The sequence below is a fragment of the Aotus nancymaae genome, unplaced genomic scaffold (assembly GCF_030222135.1).
Source record: "Aotus nancymaae isolate 86718 unplaced genomic scaffold, 86718_ANA_hifiasm-v0.15.2.pri h1tg000057l, whole genome shotgun sequence".
NCBI classification, from domain to species: domain Eukaryota; kingdom Metazoa; phylum Chordata; class Mammalia; order Primates; family Aotidae; genus Aotus; species Aotus nancymaae.
In genome coordinates, this window is record NW_026988471.1 from 11,849,371 (window position 1) to 11,876,964 (window position 27,594).

The 27,594-nt window shown below is 47.9% G+C and overlaps 1 protein-coding gene across 1 annotated transcript; it reads left to right on the forward strand.

Moving 5' to 3' along the window:
- Positions 1–711: 711 nt before the first annotated feature.
- On the forward strand, positions 712–26,987 carry TRIB2 (tribbles pseudokinase 2). Its single transcript, XM_012438862.3, has 3 exons — positions 712–2,359; positions 7,066–7,358; positions 24,545–26,987. The coding sequence occupies exons 1-3, from the start codon at positions 2,090–2,092 to the stop codon at positions 25,011–25,013; spliced, it is 1,032 nt and encodes a 343-aa protein (XP_012294285.2). The 5' UTR covers positions 712–2,089; the 3' UTR covers positions 25,014–26,987.
- The last annotated feature ends 607 nt before the right edge of the window (positions 26,988–27,594 follow it).

Consider the following 27,594-nt stretch of genomic DNA (forward strand, 5'->3'; position numbering starts at 1 on the left):
GTGATTAAATTTGACCTGAGTCAAAAGATGCTTTCAACTCCTCTTCTGCTGAAAATATTAGAAATCCAAGCCCAGGTTGTGGGGGTCGGGGGCAGGTAGTGTCACCAACTAAAGCAAGCAATGGATTTCCTTTTAAATGGAGAGAAGGATGTCGGAGAGATAACCATGAAACAAATTCTCGAAACTCCAGGCAGCAATACCGATGCAAGCACATGCTTCCAAAACAGAGAGCAGCTCCTCGTTCTGGGCCACCTCTGAGCCTGGGGTCCGAAGCTCAGAGCCTGCCTGGCTTTCTGGGGAAAAGCACCAGGAGGATGAACGAGCTACGAAGAGCTGGAGCCGGCGCTGCCGGAGCAGCTTTGGGGGAACGGCCCGGGAGTCGCCGCCGGTAACCCCGGCCCAGCTGCCGGCAGCGGGGAGCGCAGAGCGCCCAGGGCCCCGGGCCGCGGAAGGATATTTCACTTTGTTTACCTCTCCGACCTAGTCACGGAGCTGCCAGGCCGGTGCTGGCGCCCCCGGCCCGGAGCTGCAATGGCAGCGGCGCGGGGAGCCGCCCGAGGACTAGCAGCGGCGGGGCTGATTGATGGGCGGCCGGCGCAATGAGGGGGGCCCGGGCGGGGGCGGGGCGGGGCCGGCTCTGGGCCGAGCCAGTCGCGGGGGCGGCGGGGGGGGCGGAGGCTCCGTGGAAATGTGTCGGTGACATTGAATGGGGAGACCGAGCGCGAGCGAGGCGCGCGCGCGCACACGCGCACACACGGCCCCGCTCGCTCCGAGATCCCCGGCCACGTAAGTAACTATTAATACCGCCTCGCCGGGGGATGCGGGCGTGCTGAGCGCGGGGATTGGCCTCGGGCACCGTCGGCCGTCCCCTTTAATTTTTAAATACACGGTCCTCTCTTTTCTCTGGGGGGACAAGCAAGAAATCAAAGAAGGAGGAGACGAGCCGCCAATTTTCTCCAAAACAAACCCCGCCGGGCAAATTTGGGCTCCGGGTAGAAAAAGACGGAGTGGCTGCGAATTCTTCCAGACGAGATCCAGTTCTCTAGCGGAGAGGAGCAGCGGATTGCCGCGCGTTGGAAGCGCCGGGGACGCAGCCCCCCTTGCAGCTCCCTCAGGACCCTGCGAGCTCGTGCTGGCGACAGCGGAGACTGCCGATCTGTCCTCGTTCTCGCCTGCACGTCTGGCTGCGCTTGGAGGAAGACCCCGGGCGCGAGCGAGCGGCCGCTGCAGGAGCCGGTGCTGACCTCCGCGCGGCGGGCCGAGCCCAGGGCTTTGTCGCGGTCGCTACCTGCGCCCAGCCCGCGCCGCAACTCTGCGCCCAGCTTTTGGCATCTTTTGTTGGCAGCGCTGACCGCTCCAAGTTAAATGCTCCCTCGCTATTTTTCTTTTTGTTTGTTTGTTTGTTTAATTTTTGGAGAGCTTGGAATCTTGGAAAAGCCTCAGACGCCATCTACAGTTAAAACGTAGGTAACTGCCCTCTCCTGCACCCCCCCTTCCACGCCCCCCACCCTTTCCACCAAAAAAGGGGGTGCAGCTCGGATTCTGGCTGCCGTGCGTCGCCAGCCGGCAGACCCGTGCTTGTTTCCTTTCTCTTTTTGTTTGGTTTCCAACGCGTTGGGACTGAGCCGCCGCCGTGCGCGCCCCGAAGACTGCACAAACTCCCGCGGGCTCCTCCGCCCCGTCTGCGATTCGGAAGCCGGCCTGGGGGTCGCGTCGGGAGCCCGAGAGCTGCAGCTCCGCACCTTCGCAGCCCGGTTACTCATCCAGACCCACTCTGGGGACACACACACAGAGAAACTAAAAGTGCGGCGATTCTGCACCTCCCCGGCTGCTTTGGGGTAACAAAAGGACCCGAATTGCTTGCCGACCCTGGACCCCCGGGAGCCGGGCTCGGAGCAGACGAGGTGTCCCGCGGCGGCGCCCAGTTGGGTGCTTCTAACTCTTCTCCGCGCAGCCCCTCTCCTACCCCCTCCCCTCTCGATCCCTTTTAAAACCAGTGGCACCGAGGAGCCTGCAGCCGCACTCGCCGGCGACTCATCTCTCCAGCGGGTTTTTTTTTGTTTGTTTGTCGTGTGCGATCCTCACACTCATGAACATACACAGGTCTACCCCCATCACAATAGCGAGATATGGGAGATCGCGGAACAAAACCCAGGATTTCGAAGAGTTGTCGTCTATAAGGTCCGCTGAGCCCAGCCAGAGTTTCAGCCCGAACCTCGGCTCCCCGAGCCCGCCCGAGACTCCGAACTTGTCGCATTGCGTTTCTTGCATCGGGAAATACTTATTGTTGGAACCTCTGGAGGGAGACCACGTTTTTCGTGCCGTGCATCTGCACAGCGGAGAGGAGCTGGTGTGCAAGGTAAAGGGCCGGGGGGTTGCTTTTTGTCTTTGGAAGGGGCCGGAGGGGGCGGGAGGGCGCCAGGCCCTGGAGGCTGGGAGAGGGAGATTCGTGGGATTAATTACCGTGGCCATGTTAAATGGGTTTACTTATTTATTTGCTCGGGTTCCGTAAGTTGCGAAGTTTTTAGACCGTTTCAGACAATGGGGCGGGCTGCAGCGGGGGCGTTTCGGGGAGAGCCCGCGAAGGGGAGGGCGGCGGGACTGCGCGGGGGCCACGGACACGCGTGCTCTGGAGGCTCCAGGAGCAGCTCTCTGCTCGAGGCCGAGTCTCGCTGCCCGGGGGGATTTCTTCCCGTGTCTAGCACCCTCCCCTTCCAACAAGGATTAGGGAATCCCCCGGTAATTTTAGGAGTGATGACTTCGTTTCTTTCGCAGCCATTGTTCTTAGCAGCGGGCAGGTGTTAAATCTTTGTTCCGAAGGTGCCCTTTAAAACAGACACACAAAGGTGCCCCCTCCTGCTGATCCCAGGGGCCCAGCGCAGGGGAGTTTACAAAGACCTTTCTTCAGCCTGGAGCCTTGAATGGAGGGTTGGGGTGGAAATCAAAGCCGTCGCACTTTCTGGTGAATAGTGAAAGCTTTGAGTCTTTCTCTCTGGTCTTGGTCTCTCTCCCCATCTCTAGACTTCGCTGCCTGCTCATCCCCCTCTTCCGTTCCCCGCTGAACACACACCTTTGCCTGTAAGGTTAAGAGGCTCCTGTTTGGAGCGGTAGGGATCCGCAGTGCTAACACCGAGATGGACACTTAGTTTCTTTTTTTGTCTTTAACCCGGAACCGTGACTGGTTTAATGTACATGTGTGTCTGTGTATCTTTGTGTGCACCCACCAGGCCCCAGACAAGTGGATGAGGGGGACATAGTTGCAAGAAAGAAAATAATTACAATAGAGCATACTACTACCCAGGATTGGACATAGATCAAGAATTCATTGTCACTTAATTTTAGATTTGCTCACTGTTGTTTTGTGGGGCGGGGGCGGGGGGTGAGGGAAGGGGAGAGTGGGGGATCCATTCTGCCTTTGAAATGGGCACTGGCCAAGGTTGTGCTACAAATAACACATCACACTTTTGCCATTCACCACGGTCTACTTTGTGGACTTGTCTTAATTCATAGTGGACTGGAGTATTTCATTGCAAAATTTGGGTTTAGTGGAGATCTCCAGACAGTTTTGCGATTGTTCAGTTCAGACCTTAGGGGGAAATCGGAGACTCTTTAAATGTTGCCCTTTGCTTGTACTCAGCATTTGGCATTTTGCATCTTCTCTAAGTTATGGAGACCCAGAGCCACTGTGCCCAGTTAACCAAAATTCAGTAGCTGGATTGAATTCTCAGAAGTCCTGCAAGATTGCACAATAGGATAGTCATCCTTTGAAATGAATGAATTCCACAGAACTGCCACTCTTGTATGAAATATGCACAATCACCCAGCAGTGAATATTTTCATTCCTTTTGCTCAACTTCAGTACGGCATTTTAATATTTTTCAAAGGCTGGAAATGCTTTTAAGTATAGAGACTCTGTAGCCAAATTCTGCAGGGGCATCTGGCGGTTACTTCTTTGTTTAAAATCAGAGGTGATTCTGGCCTCTGCTCTTTCTTTCTCCAGATTTTTCAAGACGTATTTCACTTTGGGCTGACCTTACAGTGTCATCTGCAGACTTGTGCTCTGGCCTAAAATTGGACTTAATCTGCTGGTTTAGTTATTGCAAAGATTGAACCAGCCCTTCACCAGTTACAGTGTGGCTGCAAGTGGATTTAAGTGCAGTATCATTGTTCTGCTTGACAGAGGTCATCATCCCTTTAAGACACAGCAGCTTCTGTTTTCCTGACTTTTTACCAAAGATGATGTGGGTGACTTCTTATGCAAGCCTAGTTGTATACATCCTAGAAGCTCCAAGTGAGTTTTATAAGGCTGCTTCCACGAACTGCCCTGACAGATATATATGCTGTGGTCTCTTAGCTTACTTTAGGGCTCAGTGAAATCTACACATTGAATCCAGTTCCTTATGATGTCTTAGAATAGAAGGTTCATGTTTCCTAGCTGTGTGTTGATCAATGAAAAAATTCTTTCCGAAAACAGATCAAATGTAAAGATGCTATTTATTATAGAGGGCTGCACAGAGAATTCTATAGGACACTATTTGGAGGAATAGACATTCCAGAGTCATTTCAAGGCTGCTTATTGTCTCCATGTGCCTACTTTTGCTAGACAAATGAATGAAGGAGCTTTAAGGAGCCTTTAACTGTGTGTTTTCATGGAAATACTGGTAGCTACTGTGCAGATTGACATAATTACTATCTTGGCAGAATGGGTACTTTCTTTTTTTTTTTTTTTGCAAATGTTATTAATGATGGCCTCATCTTACTGCCTTATCTGAACTGTCACATTACATAACCAAGGCTCCAAATTAAACAGGTAAAGAAGCTGGCATCCAGGTTTGTGGCTTGATTTTGCACTTGAAGATAATGGTTTAAATATCAGTCCAAGCCCCTAAATGCCTCTGATAGCTACGAATAAAAGTTTGGCTTCTTCCCATGTGGAAACAGAAGCACTCATTTTATTTTTCATATTCTGTCCACCATCTTGGAATTTGGTCTCTTCTACAAAAGGTATGGCTACATTTGAAGCTGCCACAAATATGTTAGTTTTTTTTTTTTTTTTTTAATTCTGTCTCCATTCAGGTTTTCAGCAGTGGAGCAGAATAACAGAGTAAAAGTACTGAGCAAAAGTCACCTTTTATGTTTTGTAAATGCACCTGGAAACAGGAAGTAGATTATATATAATCATAACTCTGTGAGCACTGGCAACAGAAGCTGCGACATGGTATTTCAGAGCACATCATCCTCATTATATAATGCAGTGTTTACGTTGACCACTGCAAAGCTTATTACTCCTTGAAATTTTTGAGGCTTCCCTACGTTTCTGTTGCCTGCGTGGGATGTTAAAGTTGATTCAAGCATTTCAGATTCCTAATTGAACAGGCCTCTGAGGTCACTGCTCTTAGGTCATCATTTGACAGTATCAGTGTGTGATTTGTGGTCTCTGGAGATGTTGCAGTATTCTTTCTTAAATTCTAGGTTATAGTGGCAGCAGCTGTGCCGCTTTTCTGAGTTGCCTCATTATGGTTCATTCACAACATTACTGTTAACTCTGCTTCCTCGGCCGGGTTAGCACCAACTCTCTTGAGGTTTTACATCCCTGTTTGACTCACAGATTTTGTTTCAATTTTTTGAAGCTTAGAGCAACTTAACTCATGGATTCTTAAATAGCAGTCTGTGGCCTTGTATGGGCTTCAGAAAGCCTGAGAATCCCCTTAAACTGAATCCAGAATTGTGCGTGCATTTGAGAACGGGCATTGTCAGCTAAGAAGGAACAGAGCTTTTATCAGATTTTATGTGACATCAGAACCCCAAAAAAGGTTAACACTTTTCTAAATCAACATCTGCATTTCGTGAAGAGGAGGGAGGTCCTGTAACCCTAAGCTCTTTATCCATCTCATCCAGATTATTGGTGGCAGGGCCAGGATTAGTGCCTCAAGGTTGCCGATTTCCAGGCCAGCATTTTTCTCACCACACTGCAAAATGATGATCAAAGAAACTATGTTCTAACTGGTGAAAAAGCGATTTAGGCAGCAAAATGATTGTGAACTGATAGCATGCAGTGTATTGTTAGGGCGTTCCTGCCTTAGATGCCTTCCAGCGAAGCTCACCCACGCATGCCCCTGGTTCACGCACACACTGAATAGATTCATCTTACCCACATCCCAGGCAGATAGAAAAAACACATTCCAAACCCAGGGACTTGTATTCCTGATTTAGTGAAGGTCTTGAAATGAATGAAAGCGCTTTTTTTAATAACCTCAAAAATTCTCTGTAGTGTTAATTTCTGTTAGGTCTGTTTCAAAAGGTATTGATGGTGCCTTTTCCTTTTAAGCAACCCTGCAGTGAGTTGGCATTTCACAGGCTAATTTTGATTCATAGAAAATCATTGCATAACTGGTTCATTGAGTTAGATATCTGTGGAGGGAAGGGAGGAAGAAGCAAGTCTGTTTCCCTATTAAGAAGGATTGTATTGTATTCCTGCCTCTGCCACTGGGGGCTTGAGTTTTGTCTCATTCTCTGAGCCTCAGTTTCCATATCTGTAAAATGAAAGTATTGAATTAGAGATCATTAGGCATCATCTAACTATTTAATCTCTTAATTGCTCACGTGCTGTATAATGCCTGTTTATGTGCTTTTTTTCTTTTTTTTTTTTTTGTTTTTGAAGTACAGTGTTGTTGATGTCATTTGAGGTCAGTTTCTCTCCAATTTTGCCTTAGTTCTATAAACACGCAATTAGGCTACAGAGAAAAATAATAAAACTTATTATTTGAGTACTGTATTACAATTTACAAAGCACTATCACCTTCATTTTCTCATATAATCCTCCTCACACTGTGAGTCAAGTATCAGTTACCCAGGTTATACGTAAAAATTTGGAGGCTCAGAGAGGTCAAGTGACTTGTTCAGCGCCACACAGCTAGTAGGAGGCAGGACCAATATGGTCTGGGTCCAAGTTCAGCATATCTTCTGTCATCTCAAAAGCTGATGCCTGTGGGAGGTGCAGGATTCTGTGTTTTGGTTGTACACGAGACACCTCTGACTCTGGTCCTACTGCTAATCCTGTCGTAGGTGTTCGATATCAGCTGCTACCAGGAATCCCTGGCACCATGCTTCTGCCTGTCTGCTCACAGTAACATCAACCAAATCACTGAAATTCTCCTGGGTGAGACCAAAGCCTATGTGTTCTTTGAGCGAAGCTATGGGGACATGCATTCCTTCGTCCGCACCTGCAAGAAGCTGAGAGAGGAGGAGGCAGCCAGACTGTTCTACCAGATTGCCTCGGCAGTCGCCCACTGCCACGACGGGGGGCTGGTGCTGCGGGACCTCAAGCTGCGGAAATTCATCTTTAAGGACGAAGAAAGGTAGGTCCCGATTCCTATCCAGACCTGGGTACTGTGATGGACTGCTCCTAACAACAGCTTGCTAGAAAAGTCTTGCATGGACATTTTTTAACTGTCTGTGGTCCAGGTGAGGGGAAGGAATCTTAGGAGGGCAAAAGGAAGTGAATATTGCAGTTTTCAAGTGTTCTTGGAAAACAAATAGCTACTCTTCTAAAGGTGTTATCCAGTGCTCAAGGGGCAGGGACCAGGCTCTTCTGTGACCCAATGAATATGTATGATTAGTTGTCATGAATTCCAAAGGTGGCTGCAAACCTTGGCGACATGTTCAATGTCAGTAAAGGCAGGGCTTTGAAAATTCTACCTGCAGAACACCCAGCACCTGGGTTCAGTCATTTATAATTCATTCATTCATGCACTCATTCAGTAGCTGTTACCTAAGCTTATATTATGTATTAGTCACAATTCTCAGTACTATTAACATCTAGATGAATTAGATAGCCAGCGACCTATAAAGGAAATGTTACCAGCTCAGAATAGAGGTCTGTGCTGGGTGGGGTGAGAACTGGGGTGGTGGGGATACATCAGTTCTGTCTAGGACTTGGAGAATCAAGGAAGGTTTTGTAGGAGGGGTGATTTTGGAGCCAAGACTCGAAAGATGACTGTATTACAGGCAATGTGGGGAAGACCACGTTCCAGGTGAGGAAACTGCTGCTGCAAATGCATGGCACTGCAGAGGTCTTGGTTATTTGAAGAGACAGCTGGACAGGATGCAGGCACCTAGGTTATGCTGTTAGCTGATTACCTTCCATTTAGCAGACCCTGCTGGGGCCCTGCTTTCTCTCCCAGCAAATTTTGAATATAAGAACTCCTTCAAGCACTTTTTTTCTTTTTAAGAATATGAGTTTTAGAGGGATGGAAGCAACACATCTACATTCATTGCTCACCCGTAGTTCCAGAATTGTTCAGGAGGCTCCACATAACATGGAGACCAGCTCATATCCTGATCTTTGCTTATGGACACCTTTACCTTTATTAACAAACAGAGAAGGGGCAGCTGTTGGAAGATCTGGAGTGTGGAGCCGCACTTACCTTTCCTCTTCAGCTCAGATGCCTCTGCTGGTGGAGCCTGGAGATGCTTACCCTGGTTTGCCTTTGATACCCTGTGTGATCTTGGTCTGGTCCTTCATCTGTCTCCACCGTCCCTCCACCAGTCTCATCTTTCTCATCCTTCTGTTTCCTCCTGTGTGTTATATTGGCTCTAAGGTCTTTTCAACTTATAACATGGGCTTATGTGCTTCTTTGAATATTCTCATTTGGAAGATGAATATATGTTGACCACCAACAGATACTGACAAAAGTATCCTCTTTACCCTGCTGTGTTCCACCTTTCTTGGAGATTTCATAACTGCACCTACAAAAGTAAGAGGTAGTATTTGTTGACCTCTTACCATAAGGTTAAAGTTTAACGGGATTATCTCTCCCTGTTGGAGAAGTATCATCATGTCCATTGTATAGATGAGTGCTCCGAAGTGCAGCGTGGCGAAGTCCCAAAGTTACAGACAGGAAAGAACAGAAGTAAGGCCGCATTCACTAGTAAGTCAGCTCTCAAGAAAGTCATTTGTCTACCGGAAGGCATGATGACAGCAAATGACCTCTCTCGCAGGAATCTCTGTTTTATTTTGTTTTGAGACGAAGTCTTGCGCTTGTTCCCCAGGCTGGAGCGCAGTGGCGCAATCTCAGCTCACTGCAACCTCTGCCTTACTGGTTTAAGCGATTCTCCTGCTTCAGCCTCCCGAGTAGCTGGGAATACAGGTGCGCACCACCACACCAGGCAAATTTTTTTTTTTTTTGTATTTTTAGTAGAGATGGGCTTTCACCATGTTGGCCAGGATGATCTCGAACTGTTGATCTCAGGTGATCTACCCACCTCAGCCTGCTGGGATTACAGGCATGAGCCACTGCACCCGGCCAGGGATATGTGTTTTTAAGTGTTGTCTTTGATTGTGTTTCCATAGGGAGGAACTCTCGGGCACCAAAGAGTAGAAGGAACGGCCTGTTCAGGGATAGCACCCCCATAGTGAATACTTATTTGTGCAAATGAGTAGAGCAGGGGGGAGGTCCCCAAGTCATAGAATATAGGAAAACCCGGAGGTTGCAGAGTCTGTGTGGCACTCTCTTGTTTTGCCGCAGGAGGCAGAACTCCAGAGGTGAGAGCACCCCCCAGTGCACACAGCTATCTAGGAGCCAGGGAAGAACCGTCAGGCCTCACCTGGGCTGCAGCAGGGCGTTTACTCCCAGCCTTTGCTTCTCCTTTATGATGTGTCGTGGCACAGTCAAAATCCTGGATGCCCCAGAACCCAGGGAAGAAGCTTCCAACCTAGGAGTGTGTGTCTCTGACTTTCCATCTGGAAGTTATGTTTGACTTTTGTGAAAGAGCATGACCCTGTCCAGAGAGAACCAGAAAGGAGTATCCAGTGTGAATGTGAAACCAAAACGATCCCCTGGAGTAAACATGCTAAAGCAAAATCCTTTTTCACTTTAAAGAGTATGTTCCAAGGTACAAAGAAAATGTAGGGGACTCTAGGGAGCTGGGCTACATAGTCCCTACGGCATGGTGGCATGTGTGGTAGCCCCTTTGGCCGTGCAGCCCTGTTGCCCCATGGGCAGCCTTGAGGCTTATGCCCTGTAAGAAAGGCTTATGCTCTTGGAGAAAATGATAACTCTTGCATCTGATCAGTGAGGTTACTGGGCCCCATGGCAGGGTCACCTTGCTTGCTCAAATTAGCACAGCCAGTCTGAGGGTTCAGCTAGCCTAGAAATCCTGTCATTTCCTCTAGAGCTCTTCCTCCAGCTCAAGCCGTGTGAGGTCCCAGTGGGCTTGCCTTTCAGGAACATGACAAGTGTCTGTCTGGGCAGCTCTGAGAAGGTCGCTTCTGTTTTCAAGGACATTCTGAGTGTTCTTACCATAGTTGATTGATTGATAGGAGCTTTTTTGTTTTTTTAAAGCCCAGCTATCAACTTTTTGTGAGAGGGGAATCATGCCTACTCACCTTTTTCTTCTGATTGTTTTGTATTTTAACCTCTTGATTCCAGAATGTGAAACTTCTGCTTTTTGTCCTACAACGTAGTTCTCTCTCTCTGCCTCCTGGCAGCGTTGAGTTTCATGGCAAATTCTCTCTTACTTGGCCTGCCTGGTGGCCTACGTGGAGCACATCACCAGCACTTCCTGCGGGAAGAGTGTGTGGCCAAGCGCCAGGGGTCCAGGACCTCCTTGGCTGTATGTTTGCTGCTGGGCGCCCTCACCTTCCATCCTAATTGCATCACTTTAAGTGGAGCTAAGGCTTCCTTCTCTCTCAGCAACATCAAAAGTGTAAGGAAGCAATGGGTTAAATTTTAAAGGCTTTTGGAAAGCTACACCATGGAGTCGATGTCTGTTTTCTAACCTTTTGGGTATTGGTCCCATGAGGAAAAAGCACAGAAGCAAATTTGGGAAGTGCTGCTTTATTCATCTTCTGACCATTCCGTTTGGCGTATCAGTCTTCTCCCTCTCAGTGATGTGCTTCTCATACTCTGGTGATCTGGAAAGTGATCAGAAGTGCAGGTTTTACACGTGACATTGGCTGAGGTGCGAGACAAAACCTGCCTATGACTCCTCCTGCCTAAAGTTTCGATTGTGCGCCATCCATGGCCATCTGTGGAAACACGCTTAGTGGAACTGCCAGAGCCTTCAGTCCCGTCCCCCACTGGTAGCTTTGCAGGCAGACACAGATGATGCCCAATGTTATGTTTGGACCCGATGCCAGTGTGCCTTGTGCTGCTGGGTATAAATGGCAGCAGCTCAGAGTCTTCTGTTTCCATTTTACTTTGAGTTTTAGGTCTAACTTCTGGCTCTTGTTAGCTACCTGATCTTGGATAAGTCATTGCTTTCTATGCTATGGTTTCCTCCAAACAGAAATAATAATAGCATTCCAGTTGGTCAGTTGTGAGGATTAAATGAGATTATTCCGTGAGTCATGGGGCAGGGCACGGACTCTTTAAGGGACAGTTGTTCCTAGAGTCATTGGTGAAATGTACCATTATGGGAGAGCAGTTCCCATGACTCAGCAGGTTCACGAAGAATGAAGTCGCTCTCTTGGGTAGCCTATTCTGTAAAGACTGGCATCCTTGTGATATAGGGGTTCAGATTTAGGCCACATCCTCCTCTCTGTTTGGTTTAATTATAATTGTTAAATTGGTGCCAAAGGTCAAGTGCGTCTGGTCTGGAACCTGAGGCTCAGCAAGGCCACATTGACCATATGTGTTCTGAAGTAGGCGGCCGCAGGCACATGTAGGGAGTGGAGGATCGCACCCCACTGTGTCTGGACCGGCTTCGGTGTTGCAGGCCTTGGACTGCTGCTGCTTCGTTCCCAGGATGTTTCTGCAGGGCAGAGCCTCAGTTATTTTTGTTTATGCTGCTGAAAAGGAGAACCTCAGGGCCCAGAGGCATTTTGAGGAAGTTAATCGCCAACCCTAGTTGAGCTCACCTGGACGCACCCTGTGCAGCCACAGTTCCTGCGGTAACATCTCAGATGGTCTGTGTGTAGATTCAGAGCCCCAGCCTGTAGAGCCCCTGCACGGTGGGGCTCTGAATCTGATAGAAGGCAGTACCCACATCCCCAAAGTACGTGCCCTGTGCCCTCCGCCTCTCCCCCCCGCCCCACTATGGCATTGGGATGACCTACTTGATCCGTCTGTTCTTAGAAGCCCATGTTTCAAGCCCCTCCAATTCTATTTTAATTCATGGGAAGGCCTGAGCTTGCGAGAAGTCCTGTTACTTCTATGTAGAGTCAGAGCTGCTGTCTGGATTCCAGTCCCTGCTCTTGCACTTATCAGGAAAGGACCTTGAGATGTTACCTAAGCTTTGTGCCCAGACTGCCTCATCTGCAAAGTGGAAATAACGAGACTTTCCTCGTGGAATTAAATGTATTAACACAAGTGAGCCCAATGCCTGGCACACAGTTAGCCATCAGCGGACCGGAACTCCTGCTGACTGAAGCCTCCTCTGCACTCAGTGTCGCTTTGTGGTCACAGGCCGAGTTCCTTGGCTCACTCTGGATGCAAAGAGCCCTTTGAGCAGGTGCACCCTTGTGCTGCCCAAGGAAGGTGCGTGGGGCCTTGTTCCCACAGCACTCCCTGTTTGCCTGTGCCCATTGGATTTCTCTCTAGGTTCAAGGCTTCCTGCCTCCCCCCTGCCACTCTCTGCCTCCACTCTCAGTTCAGGGTTGACATTTTCTTGCACAGAAGTACCCCATGTGAACTGAGAAACATGCCTCTTTACATGGTTCTTCTTTGGGTAGAAGATCTTTATCTCTTGACGTGACAGGTTTCATTTCCTCTGCTTTGTGGAAGCCAGTCAGTACCCGCTTCTGCAGGGTGAAAGCTGCGACTCTTTGCAGGAACTCAGTGGCCCCGGGGGCTTTCAGTATAGTAAGCGCCACCTGCCCAGATTCACAGACCTGTGCCTCCCTGTGAGGTGGAGGCCTTTCTCCCTCCCCTACCAACCGAGGTCAAGGCTCTCTTTCTCAGCTCTTAGTATCTTTACTGGCTCTTCCTTTAGATCTTCAAGATGCTCCCGCCTCCATTGAGGTCTCGATATCTAACAGAGTACAGAGGGCAGGTATCTGAGTGCTGGAGACCAGGCTCAGCTTTTCTTTCCTTAAAAGCTGTGTACATTTTTTTCAAGTCATAGGCACTTTGTAGTTTAGGAAAATACCTTACGTTTTTGCTTTGAAGCTAAATGGAGCTCCTGGAATTCCCTTATTTATGAGGAACCTCTTTATGTACTCAAGATATTGTCAACCCTTGGGGAGGGCGGGCGAACCTCCTCTTCCCCAGGGTGGATCAGTGCTTTCTCTCCCATATCACTCCCTTGCGTCATCATAGTTCATCTCTGTATTTTGATGGTCCGTGTATCTACAGACTGCCCTTGTCCCCTGCTGGGAGCTTTCTGGGGACCTAGGCTGTCTCATGTTCACTGCTCCTGGAACAAGTTGGGCTTTGCTATTTGTTGAAGAAATGTCTCTTTTTTTGAATGGGAGCAGCTCAGATTGAATTCTAATGACAGAAAGAGAGAGGCAGGGTAAGTAGAGCATTGGCATCTAGGTCATTGCCTGGAATGAGTGGGAGCCCAGAAAACTTATACATCCCTTATGGAGATACCCTTTCAAAGAGAGCTATTTTCAAAGTTTCCCATCTAGTGAGAGATTTACCCATCATTCCCATTTTAATTTAATGATTTATGCAAAAGTGACATTTATTTAAGACATTGTTTTCAGTGTCTATGGCAGGCTGTAATTTTATTCATGAAGGGATTTTCTAATCACAGTTAGAGAAGGGAGAGCTTCCTCCAAGTTCCATGCTCATAAATAGACTAAATAGTAGGTATTCTTCAGCAGGATTTCTTGCTAGGCTGCTTACCACTTGTGCTTAGTAACTAGCTGATGGGCTAATGTGGGTCCCCAAGCAAACCAGGCAGAGGCACAGTGGTGAGATTTTTTTATTACTTCATTTAGCCCTGTCTTGGCCTGCCTTCTCTGAAATCATGAGAAGAAGCAATGTATTGATAATTGCCCAGCACAGTGCCTGGTGCACTGCAGATACTTGAATACCTAGATGTCATTATTGCTATTGTGCATCCTGTGATGTCTTTAAGCCTCATAACCCAGTAATCTGTAAATTCACTTATTTATTCGACAAATATTTATTGAGCACCTATTATGTGCCAGGCACTATTCTTGGTGTTGGGAATAGTACAGAGCCCAATGAGACAGAAATCTTGTTCTCATGAGACCTGCATTTCAATGAAATAATATCTAGGGCCCACCATATATTTCACCCATAACATGTAATTCACAAATTTAATTCTAATTAGCTACCATATTTAAATCAATCAATTTAAACCCAATGAGCAAGATACTGTTATATTCACCATTTTACAGATAAGAAAATTGAGCCTCAGAGTCTAATGGCCAACCTGTGGCAGACCTGGGGTTGGTACCCAGGCCCCCTGGCTCCAGAGCCTATGCTCTCAAATACTGGGTTGTCTCCAGGAAGCAGACAACAGGTAAAATACTGTCTCTTCTGCCCAACCCTGAGAAGGAATTTTCTCATGCAGTTAGGCAATCGGTGTGCACCAGGAGGACCTGACTAGCCGGGGTCAAAACTTGGCTCACAATTCAGTTTTCCTGAGTAGTCACGGACTGGGCCACCAATGAGCCAGCCCCATGGGCAGTCCTATGTCCTGTTGTTCCAGTCTGTGGGGTTGGTTTTTTTGTACCCCCTGGAACATACAATGGGCTTCACTTCTCTCTCTATTCCCCATGCCTAGCACTGGACTTAGTATTGGAAGTACTTAGGAATGTGTGACCATTGATGCCATAGATATACAAACAGCCCCTTATGTCCCCATGGCATGAATATTATCGGAAAAATCCATCGCGATATTGAAGGTGGAAGGCAGTGGATGGAAACTCATTTTTAATGTGTTTTTTACTCAATACTCTTGGGAGTTTCTCTAAATCATGGAACAGAGTCCAGTCTATTTGAAGTTTCTTTGGACTCTAGACATTGCCCTGCTTAATCAGTCTTTCCTAGATGCCCTGCACTCCAGATAGAATGTTGGAGCTAGCGGGGTCTGAGATGTGGAGACCATTCTATCTTGCAAACATTTATGAAAGCACGTACTCTGTCCTACAGCGATAGGTGTTGTTGGTACAGGAGTCAGTACGAGAGAGTCCTTGCCTAATGGACGTAATCGTTCTTCAACAGTTATTTAGCTGTAAGCATTATTTAACAATTCCAACAGTGGAGTACCATGTGGGGAATGGTCACCTCCGGGAGGTGATGAGCTCCTGCATGAGGTTGACTTGAGTGGTGTAGTAGAGAAGGGGAGGTCCCAGGAGGCATGAGTCAAGTCCAGAGGCACAAAGAGCCACGTATAGGGAGGGCTGTGCTGCTGGAGGGTCCCCTGGGCCAGGACAGAGATGAGGCTGATGGGAAAACTGAGGTCCAGGGCCTGACAGACATACCCCTAACCTCCAACTTGACCTGAAGCCCAGAAGGAACCACTGAAAGGTTTTTCTGGAGGGCAGGGGCAGGGACATGTTTGTGATTCTGGAAGCGTATGTAAAGGATAGATTGGTTAGTAGCAGCCGGGCTGGAGTTCCAGGAAGAAGTGGCTCAAACTGAGACCGTGGCAGTGGGATTGAAGAGGTGGGGGCACTAAGTGGGGGTCTAAACTCGACCTGTTTATTTTTACAAAACACGAAGAGGAGAATGTGCTTACTCAAGGTTCCAAATGTGTTAGTGGCACAGCCAAGAGCAGGACCCAGGTTTTCCAACTCGACCTCATTCATTGTGTGCCTAAGTGCAGGTCTCCACGAGCCTGTGTGGGTCTCCCTGTCAAGTGTGTCCCCATCTGGCCCTGCGAGTGGGTGCAGAGATACAGGCCTTCCTGAGCTCTGTAAGCTCCCACCTCACACCTGGAAAAGACTGGAAAGTTCTGGACCCTAAAGCACTCCTAAGCCAACAGGCAGGGCAGCCACCCCATCACTGGGTGCCCCTGGCCAGCACTGAGCCTGCGGAAGCTTTGCAGAGAGGCCAATCCATTGATTTGGGGGAGGAGGGATTCTTCAGGAGCCATGGCTAAATGTCTCAATGCAGAGAGAGAATGGAGTATCGATGAGGAATTCCTGGCAGCATGGAATCCTCTTTCTTGGGTTTCCCCTTCTGTTCCTATGGCAACGAAATGGGCTTCCTCTGCGAAGCCCGTGCGGCCTGCAGGCTGTGCTCGTGGGTGGTGTCTGCATGGGGGCGTGGGAAGGTGTTCGGGTACAATGACTCCCCTGTTTGTCCAGGCATCATGGATGGGGAGTCAGGGCCAGGAATGTGCCCCTGTGCAGACAGGGATGGGGTTCTGTCGTGGCTGGGCAGATGGCACTGCAGAAAACACCTGAGTGTTTGAGTCAGATTGGGTTTCTCATCCCCACGGTGCGATTTCCGAGCAGGTTCCTGCACCTGTCTGAGCTGCCTGAGTCTCCGGCATCCAATCAATGTGGGCACACCCACCTCCCAGATCGTGTGGTGGTGTAAGGTAACGAGAGGCATATTCCTCCCTCTAACGTCTCTCCCTCCACTGTGATGCCCTGAGTTGCTTCCCCTGTGGCTTACCTGTGGCTCTCCCTGATGATTTGTGGGCCACTTGAGGTAGGAGTTGGGGTGATTTACTGACTCTACAAGACCTGGTGCAGAAGTGGCTCTCTGAGGCAACTGCTGGAGAAATCTGTGCATACATGAACCAGAATTAAATGAACGACAGTTGATTTGACATCGTTTAGTGACCTGTGAAGTTCCAGTGCGGCTGCCATGCTGGCATGATGGTGCCCATGATGCGAGGTAGTCCTTTCCAGGCCCTCGGTAGCAGTTGCCCCTGGTGGGACCCTGGCTTTTGCAACTGGCCTGACTGCCAAAAGTCCTTCTTCAGTAACAGTCAGGGCAAGGTCAGACCTGGCAACAGCTGACCTTTTCACTTGACCTTTAAGCCTGTCTGGCCCCCCCTGACCGGACGGCCTTCAGTGACTTCTCTGGATTTCACTGACCTTAGGCCATTGGACTTCCCATCCCTGCCAGGCCCACTTTGGCTGAACTCCCAGCTCAGCCCCACCCTGACCCACCCTGTCCTGACCTTCCTGCCAGGAGCCCAGGGTGCTTTTTAAAGATTTAAAAGCACAGCATGATTTGCTTGTGGAGAATATTTTTGATCTTGTGGATGGAGCACTAAACTTGGAGTTAAAAACCAGGGTTTGAATCCCAGCTCTGCCGCTTGAGAGGTGGCCTTGGACAAGTCACATCCGCATTCTGTTACCCCAGTTTCTTCACCCAATAAATGGGCAGGTCTGACTACCTGTATCTACTCCATGAGCTATAGCAATTAGCTATGTGTGGGATTGTTTTGTACCAGATCTAGAGCTGAATAAACCACACCAGATTTGTCTCCATCATCTCAGGGTCTCCCTTTAAAAGTTTTTCCTTCTGGCCAGGCACGGTGTCTCACACCTGTAAGTAATCCCAGCAATTTGGGAGGCTGAGGCGGGCGGATTACCTGAGATAGGGAGTTCGCCAGCCTGACCAACATGGAGAAACCCCGTCTCTACTAAAAATACAAAATTAGCCGGGTGTGAGTGCATGCCTGTAATCCCACGTACTCGGGAGACTGAGGCAAGAGAATCACTTGAATCAGGAAGGCAGAGGTTGCGTTGAGTAGAGATTGTGTCATTGTACTCCAGCCTGGGCAACAAGAGTGAAACTCCGTCCCTACCCTGAAAAAAGTTTTTCTTTCTTTGATCCTAGGTAAATCCGTGATTTTAGGGCCAGAATGTACTTTGGAAAGGGCAATGTAATTAGAGTCCAGACATAGATTCAGAGCTCAGCTTCTTCAGTGTCTCTGTGTATGGCCTCGGGCATTTAATTCCCTGTGCCTCCGCTTCCTTATTTATTAGGAAGCATGCATATATCGTACTTGTCTTTCACTTTGTTATGAGAAATAAGGACACAGGCTGTAATAATCTCAGCATCTTGTAGATGCTTCACACATAGTTTCTATTGTTATTACTATCATTTTTATTAGGATATTATATGGTATGTTGTAATCACTATAGCTTAAGAATTAAAGGAAACTTTAAAATCTGGAATTCTGAAGCTAGACGAGCCCTTTCCAGGTCCTGTAGCTATTTGTTTTTATTTTACAGAAGAGAAACTGAGGCCGAAAGAACCAGGGGCCACACCGGTATTTCAAATTAGTGGTCCAAGGGAGCTCTGGAGCCTGTGCTGGGAGTGGGTGGGGGGGCGCAGGGGAGAATTGGGACTTTCAGGGCCGATCTGTGCTGCTCCACAGATGCTGGGAGAGGAACCGCACCCTGCTGGATTTGGCTTCCTCACCTGGCACCGGGATCTGGTAACACAAGGCCTGGCACTGGGTTGGGCCGTCATTGAGTACACAGGCTGCCCACGTGTAAGCCTTGTTCATTCAGCAGGTTGAGAGCAAAGCAGGCTGTTCTCTTCCTATGCCAGGCACAGTTTGCAAAAGGTCTGCAGGGATCCAGCTTCTCTGGCCAAACCAATCCTGCCCTAGGCTGGTGGCTGGCTGGGAGATGTCTCTTCCCCTGAGAAGTTACTGGAGATAACCATTGTCACTAACAGCATTTTAGTCACAAAAATTGCCAACCCCCCTCCCCTGGTCACTTTGGGTAGTGTTTATTTTTCTCGGACTATCTCTGGAACCACCACTTCCAGGAAGCATATCCTGATGACCTTAGTCAGGACTGAATAAAGTGAGGGGACTGGGATGGGCACAGAGCTGGGAAAGCATTCCAGCCCGGGGGAGGAACAAGTGCGAAAGACCCAGGAAGGAACGAGAATTCACATCCACCACCGTATGTCCAGGGCTTGCATTTCATGCCTCCTCACCTGTCTTCTCCACCAGGCTTTCGGGTTTAGAGTGCAGGCGAAGGTTCATCTTCATAATAAGGTCAGTAATTATTGTTGCCACCATTTCTTTGCAGCTCTACCAGGCTAGGCTCCTTGGTACATACCGCACTTGCATTATTACAGTTAATTCTCAGACATACTGAGAAGGTGGGTGTTCCTTGTCATGTCTGCTTCCCCAGGGCCTAGTTGGGGAACTCAAGCAGAGTAAATGCTCGGTAAATGTCTTTTCAATGCCTGCGTGACCAGTGGGACGTTTGAATTACTAGGTCCACAGATGTGTCTGCTGCTTTTTATGGAAATCGACTCCTTTGCCTGGAAAATTCATAATCCCCAGACCGTGAGAGGACGTGAGCCATTGCAAGACTGTTCATTCATTTCTGCTCCCATTTCTGACATGAGCGAGAGCCCCGCCAGGGACTCCCCATACATAGTCTTGAGACTCGTGAGTGGCAGCCCTCTTTCCCAGAGGAGGGAGCCAAGGTCCAAAGACCTTCAGCAGCTCCCCTGCAGTTACACAGCAAGTCCGCAGTGACCAGAGCTGCGACTCACCCCCACCCGTTGGACTTCCCTGCATTCCTCCCACGTGGCATGCATTTTGAAAGGTCCTTGTTTAAAGACGTAATCCAGACCAGTTGCCTCGACCCTAAGTTGCCTCGACCCTTGCCTAGGAGTGATGTAAACAAGTTCACAGTGTTCTGAGAAGGAAGCAAGGTCAGAAGAATGACCTGCCGAGGCCAGCAAGGCTGCATCTCCTCCCCATCCTTTCTCTGGACTACTTTTTGCTCTTGATCCTCTCCTGCCTGGGATGTAGATTCTCCTCTAGAGAAAGAGCAGGCTCCTGCCCCAAGGACTGGCTCTCCCCGACACTGGGGAAACACGTGCTGCCTGCCTTGATGGAACCTACTCAACTGAGCAGCCCTGGTGCAGTTTCCTCCCCTGGCTGCTTGAGTAGATGAGGTCAGGCCTGAGAAAGGTGAGCACCCAGCCACTGCCTCACCTTGCCAGCCATAGGAGCCTGCTCAGACTCTGAGCATTAGACTCATTGTCCAAAGGAATCATGGTACCTGCTTTGGCAATGAATCTCCTAAACTTTAAAGCATCTATACGTGTACGTGCCTTGCACACATTAGGTACAGAGGTGACATCTGACATTTGGTACTTTTTCATTTTCAAGGCCTGAACTTGAACCCAGGTCTCTGTGCTTCAGGACACTGCTTCGCTCTCTGACCTGGGCTGGTTTCTGTGGTTGTCTGTCTGCATCATGTGCTGAATCAAATGTGACAAGCAGACTCGGGCCCTCCCCACTAAAATTTCAGCCTCTGAAGGATTAGAGCATGAAGTGTTGGATAGATCAGGTAGGGGCAGCTGGTATCTGGCAGCATGTGGAATAGTCTTTTAATTTTATTCTCAAATTCATCAAGTATCGGCATAGATTCTGTGCGCTCATCTGAGGTAGGAAAGGAGAAAGGTGAACTCCAGAGCAGGGAAGGGGCAGTGTCAGTGGACAGAGTAAGGCCTTAACCATTTTCTGAGGCTTCCAGAAAGAGGGGTTAGGATACTTTGAATGTGGGGACCCCTGGAGGCAGGAGGAGGTGAAGGAAAAAGTCAGAATCTAAAATTGTGACCTAGAAGGGGATAGGAGTGGAAAAGGGCCTGAGATTTGGCCTGGCATAAAAAGTTGAGGTGGTGAGCTCGCACCCTGCCAAGGCTGAGCCAGGAGAAGTTCAAGTCCCTGAAATCATATCTACCTCCCACCCTTATTGAGAGATGTCTGATATGCCCACCCCAATCACCATGGGAGACACGTCAATGCTGTCATTTACAAAGCCCATACTCTCTAGAGCTCTCACTTGACTGCCACTAAACCCTGGCGAGGTAGGCAGAGTATCGGCCCTTGTTCCTTTCTCGATGAGTGCACTGAAGCTCCCTCTGGGTCAACAGCAGGACTGTCCCTATTGTTGTTGGACTGCGTATCTGCTCTGTGCCAGGTACTTGTCTAGGTGCTCAAGGTACAGCAGCAAACAAGTGTTCTCTTGATGCAAAGTGACATCAGCCACATGCCCATGCGCTCTTGGAGGAAGGAAGGAAGGTGATCGTCCTGAAATGATCACCATAATGACATATAGTAAATCATGAAATGTCAATGTACAATCTCTCTCTCCCGTGGTGGAAAAAGGAGGAGACATGCTTCATAATATAGGATGGACAGATGAAGTTTAGTAAATTTCATTCCATCAGAGATGAGACACAAGTGAGCTGTCCCACAGTTGGTGAAGCATAATCCGTGGGGCAGGGGGCACATTGTGGCAAAGGCCTCAGAAGGACTGGGGCCAAGCAGGCATGTGAGGAACAGCAAACAGTCTGGGATGGAGAGAGAGGGAGTGTGACCCAAGAGGTGGTTGAGAGTCCCTGGGTAGTCACCCTGCAGCCATGGCCAAGCACTAGGCCTCCACCTGGATGAACTGAGTCACCACTGGAGGTTTGGGGCAGAGGAACCTGGGCAAAACCTGGACCCTCTGATTCCAAGATCCACACTTGTTCCACTGGACCTTCCCTCTTCACACAGAGAGCTTGCTTTTCTTCTATTATTTCCACAGTTGTAATTCTTTGCATAGCTACTCTGCTGCTAAAACAGTGAAACTCGGGGTGAGGAGTCTGGCTTGCGTTGGGTGAGAATGGGGTAGAGGAAGCTGTGGAGAGGGCTCAACCTGCCTGTGGTTTGAGACCTCCGCCTTCCTCCTCCCTTCCTCTACCCCTTGGGTTTCACTTTTTCACCTCCATCCCATCTCGACAGCTAGCAAATCTTGTGGGCCAGTTCCACCTGCCACCTTAGATTAGAAAAAGCAAAAGGACGAAAGAGATTTGTTTGTAATCAGCTCCATTCCAGATTAGCATATGTAGATTCTTCCTGTTTTGGTAGAACATTAGCTATAGACACAGAAATGTACGTATTGTACAGATAATAACAGAATGTGGGTGAGCACATAAAAAAAGGAGAGACAGGTATTACAGAATCCCAGAATGGTAAAACTGGTGGAGACTTTAAGATTGCCTTGTCCAGATGTTTGCAGGACAGTGTAAATGTACTTAATGCCAATGAAGTATACTTAAAAATGGTTTAAGATGGTACATTGTATGTTGTGTCTATTTTACCACATAAATTTCTTTTTTTAAAAAAAGACTCCCTTGTCCAATGCTTCCCTTTAGGGCTGAAAAACAGAGAGGTTGAGTGACTCAGCCATAGCCACACAGCAGGTGAGAGATAGAGCCTAGCCTGGAAATTGCCTTCCTAGCTCTTAGCCCAGTGCCTGTTCCCATGAGCACGGCTATTGTTTGTTTGTTGGTAGAAATTAATGCAGGAAGTAGTCACTCCTTGAGGTTTGCACTCCTGTAATCCAAATATGTGGTCTTAGAATCAACCCAGGTTTTCACCAAACCTTTTGCTAGAGAGCTCCCAGTAGCAATCTTTTGGTTAATTTCAACCTTGCCCCTCTTCTGTGACTCTTAGTGGCTGTGGTGGTCATGCTGAAAGGCTAAGACCTACAGGCAGATGGAGGAGGAAGAGAAAGAGCAGGAGGTGGACTTGAGTCACAAGCTCTGACTTATGACCCAGTGTGGTTTTTCCAAGCCCTTTCTTATTCTCTGCTTACTTGAGCTTTTTTTTTTTTTTTTTTTTTTTTTTTTTTGCACTTCAGGGCAAACAGGGCAGACGCTTGCACATGCACTTGTGTGTGCACTTTTAAGATGAAGGAAATAGGAGATGTGAGTGAGATAGCGCTTGTAGATGTTGTGTTAATCCTAACTCCAACTCCTCTCCATCCCTGCTCACCTTCTCTGCAAGCCTCCACAGGTGTGATGATGGGATAGATCAGCTGAGTTTAGGAGACCCAAGAAATACCTACAGTTCTGCGAGGCAGCACCCTAGTCAGGCGAGTCGGAGGAAGATTTCAGTTTCAAGCACTGGAAGGTAGCAATTCCTAACTTCCCACTCAAAGAACATTAGGGCAGGAAAACAAGAATTCTTAGGAGGCCCACCCCTGGGCTAAGGAGACGAGGCTGGTCTAGGAGCTTGGGGAAGCTCTCAGTGACTTTCAGCCATAGCCTTGACCAAGTCACCGTACATCCCAGCCCTCACAGTAGATTAGGTATAGCTAATGGTAAGAATTCAACTCATTTCTAGAAGTATTTCCTGAGCACTTAATTTATTTCATACACAACGATGACATCAGGTCTTACTGTGTAGGGATACGTGCTGGGTTCCAGGGAGTTTAATGCAGGATTTCTTTACCTCTTTTCTTGAGCATACCCTGGAGAATCCTACTTTCCCATCAGCATCCACGATGGACCTTAAATGGCAGGGGAAGTCTGAGGGTAGGATGCATAGCTAGAGAAAGGTCTTGAGCTCATGCTTCTGTTCACACACACCCCTCACACACAGACACATGGGAAACTGGAATCCCAGATATGTGGCACAGGCAGAAGGTGTGGGTGACCTTAGTCAGATGTTAGAACCTGGTCAAGGACCAGGCTCTGGGAGTGTGAAGGGCAGGCTAGAAGACAGAGGCAGCAGGAAATCTGGGAAAGAAGATGGTTTTTTTGCTTTTTTGTTTGTTTGTTTGTTTTTTTAAGACAGAGTCTTACTCTGTCACCCAAGCTGGAAGGCAATAGTGCGATCTCAGCTCACTGCAACCTCTGCCTCCCGGATTCAAGCGATTCTCCTGCCTCAGCCTCCCAAGTAGCTGGGATTACAGGTGTGCACGATCACGCCCGGCGAGTTTTTGTATTTTTAGTAGAGACGAGGTTTCACCATGTTGGCCAGATCTTGAACTCCTGGCTTCAGGTGATCCTCCAGCCTTGGCCTCCCAAAGTGCTGGGATTACAAGTGTGAGCCACTGTGCCCGGACAGGGAAAGAAACTGGTCTTGATAGGAGGTTGTCAGCCTCAGAAGGACCAGATGATGAGAGTCCACTCCTGCCTGAACATCCACTGCTTCCTGCCTGGTCTTAAAGAGAGGCAGCTGGTATGGCAGAAGGAGAAGCAGTGTCAACTTAGGAAGATGTGGGATCAAGTTTCTCCATTTCCCAGCTAACAGGTTTGGGGACGTTACTCAAATTCTCTGAGTCTCGATATTCTAATCTGTAAAATGAGATATTAATATCCTACATGTCTAATACAAAGGGCTGTAGTGAGGCCAATTGTGAGTAATGTGAAAGGTCTTTGTGGACTGTGTTCTGTCATGTTAGTTAGAAGTCTGCCAAAAGTTGTAGACAAAGCAGTGGGTTTCCCGGTTGGTTAGATCTCAGTTTGGATTCTGTAGTGTCCTATCATTAGGCAAATGTGACTTTGAGAAAGTTACTTAGTCTCCTGTTCCCTTGTCATAGGGCTGATAATAATTGATTTATGGTTTGCTAAGTTGCTCAAGGTTTGAGCTCCCCAGTGGATTGTCAACTGCACGAAAAGACCTTGTCAGTCTTGTTCACCCACGTGGGTGTCCTCAGCCCTGGAACAGTGGCTGGCAGCTAGGAGGTGCTCACTGAGTGATGTTTGGCCGGCCAGATGAATGCATGAATGAATGAATGTGAATAAGGAGTCTTTGGAAACACTCTAGTGGGGTATGTTATGATGCTGGTGGTAATGGGTCTCCGAGCACCCTCAGGAGCTTATATTCTCCTCCTTTCTTGCAGGACTCGGGTCAAGCTGGAAAGCCTGGAAGATGCCTACATTCTGCGGGGGGATGACGATTCCCTCTCTGACAAGCATGGCTGCCCCGCTTACGTAAGCCCAGAGATCTTGAACACCAGTGGCAGCTACTCGGGCAAAGCAGCTGACGTGTGGAGCCTGGGGGTGATGCTGTACACCATGTTGGTGGGGCGGTACCCTTTCCATGACATTGAACCCAGCTCCCTCTTCAGCAAGATTCGGCGTGGCCAGTTCAACATTCCAGAGACTCTGTCGCCCAAGGCCAAGTGCCTCATCCGAAGCATTCTGCGGCGGGAGCCCTCAGAGCGGCTGACCTCGCAGGAAATTCTGGACCATCCTTGGTTTTCTACAGATTTTAGCGTCTTGAATTCAGGATATGGTGCTAAGGAAGTGTCTGACCAGCTGGTGCCAGACGTCAACATGGAAGAGAACTTGGACCCTTTCTTTAACTGAGCTCATGCCCCCCAGAGACTTAGCAGGTACCAGGAGTGAGCGAGGGCAGTGGAAAGGAGTTCTTCCAGGGGACACAAATCACCTGGCTGGGTAGCAAAGAAAGACACTCACACTTTTTTCAGTTTCTTGGTTCAGAGAAGGAAAACCTTCAAGGAGCTGACCGACCATGTAGCATGGGGGCAAGAGGTGTGGGATGGGGGTTGGGGTCAGATGGATGGGAGCCCCCCCTGGAGCTTGTCTTCCCTAATGTCGCCTGGGAGACCACCCCTTGCCACTTAGGCCACTTCCACCTACCCCACTTTTCATTTTGTTCCAAAATAGTTGCAGATCCTGACAAAATCAAAACTCTGCCTCAGACACACATCCTGGCATCGCACTGTTAGCATTTAACTTCTTGTTAGGATTCAGGGAAGGAACAGTTGGCCAAGAATTTTTTTTTCTTTTAAACAAGCCAACCACCTAGCTGGTAATTAATGAGGTTCACTTACAAAAAAAAAAAAAAATTCGGTGCACACAGACTGACATGAAACCTGGGTGCTACACTAAAAGAAAACAAAAGTCTAGTTTGTGTCTCTTAATCGCTCTCTTCAACTCATTTCTTCTAAATAAACTATTTAATATCCTGGTCAGGAAATGACATGCTAATGCTTTGCTCCCTGAAGAGGAAAAAATCTGTCCTTTAACAAGCTATTCTGTTTTGTGTCAGTTGGTTCATGGCAGGAAGCTATTAGAAGTCGAACGTCCAGATGCGTTACTGCTATCTTAGTCTAAAGGGGGAAAGAAAAGGGAAGAAGAAAGGAAAAGAGAAATCCGACTCCTTTTACGTGTTTTGCTTTTGAATGATGAGGGTTTGTGTGACAGGCATTCCTCTTTGCTGAGATGACAGCAATGGCCTGAGATTTTAGCAAGCTCCTGGAGTCTGACGCTTTTGCAGCATTCTGATCACAATTAAACATTTGTCTTTGTTTTATTAGCAACTAGTGAAACAAAGCAGGTTGTCCTACATGTATAAAATACAGGGCAGCTATTTAGTTTTCTTTACGAAGAATGATCCTTTTGGCTTGTAAGGCCCTCTGGTTTGGACAAAAACCCTCAGTAGAGACAAGCGGGAAGGATAATTAGCTGAAAGCTATGATATAAATAAAACAGCTCTCTATCCCAATACGCACCTTTGTATTTTCAAGAACTCTTCTATTTATTAAGGAAAATGTCACATTGTGATGTATTAAGCCAGTACTTCAATTACGGGTTGACTTGGGATGACATATTACATGCTGTAGTTAACACTTAATAATTTTTTTTCCTTGTTTGAGTATTTCTGTCTCTGAAATAACCTTTTACTTGGCTTTTCTAGATAGCTTTATTTGATTTCGAGTGGCAAAATGTTTTTTTATTACGGCTTTTCTATTGCTGTATGATACAGAACTCTTTTGGCATAAATATTTGTGTTCCCAGTACCTCACTTGTTTGGATTTGACTGCCTGTATATGTTTTGTGAAATGGTCCTGTTTTTGGGTAGGTGACACGTGGACTCTAGTATGTAAATGTTACTTGAATCTGTGCTTCATTATAGTGTGTGGCATGTATGTGCAGACTCTTGGATGCTTTATGCCTGCGCAGCGGGAGCCTGTCCTCACGTTCTCAGGAGGGCAGCTTCACCCTTCGTAACCAGAAGACAAGGCGGCCATGGATTTGCCCTTGATTCTATTTTGCTAATGGAAGATATAAAGGAGAGAAGGTTTTTTTTGTTGTTTTCTTTAATTTTTTTTTTTTTTTTTACATTCTGAAGATGGTGCTGTGACAAGAAGGACCTTTATTTCTTCCCTCTCCCCTATTTTTTAAGTACCTTTTAGGAGGAGAGATTGGTGACATGCATGGTGGGGATCTATGGCCTCTGGTGCTTTGTCCTGTATTTGGTTTAATGTTTTCGTCCTAATCTCTTCAATCAATAAAATTGTGCGTATTTAACTAAAATGTGGGAGTCTGTAAAATGATGATTTTTTTTTTACCACCTGTGCTTTGTGACCACCACACGCCGTTCACCCTATCAGGGTGAGCCACTGCTCCTACTTAGAAGACGTGGAATCTCCCTTTCATAATACTGAGGCATACGCCGATCAATCTGGATGCAGTAGCTCACACTGAATGAATCGTCACAGCCACTGTAGGTGACCTGACTTATGTTCCTAATACAGATTAGGAAATAAATCCAGAAATGTGCATGCCTTGTCCAAGGTTAAACAACTTGTACGTGATAGGCCCAAGACTGGACCCCATGTCTGGTTAGCCCCAAAGCTTGTTTACTCTTTCTACAACGTTAAGAGTCCAGATGTTCTCAGGGAGAGTGTACTAATAGCTCTGGAGTAACCAGGATTACGTAGGGCACAAGTAATCCAGGCTTACACATGGTTTCCCCAGGAAAATCCATGTACTTCAAACTTGATTGGAACCCTCCTAGGGGACCACCCAACTCCCAGCAGCAGCATCTGCCCAGCAGCCCTTACTTGAGTCTGAGATCCGCAGAATATCAAGGTTGCAGGGGCTTGATAGACAGGCATTTATAGAGCACCTTACTTAACAG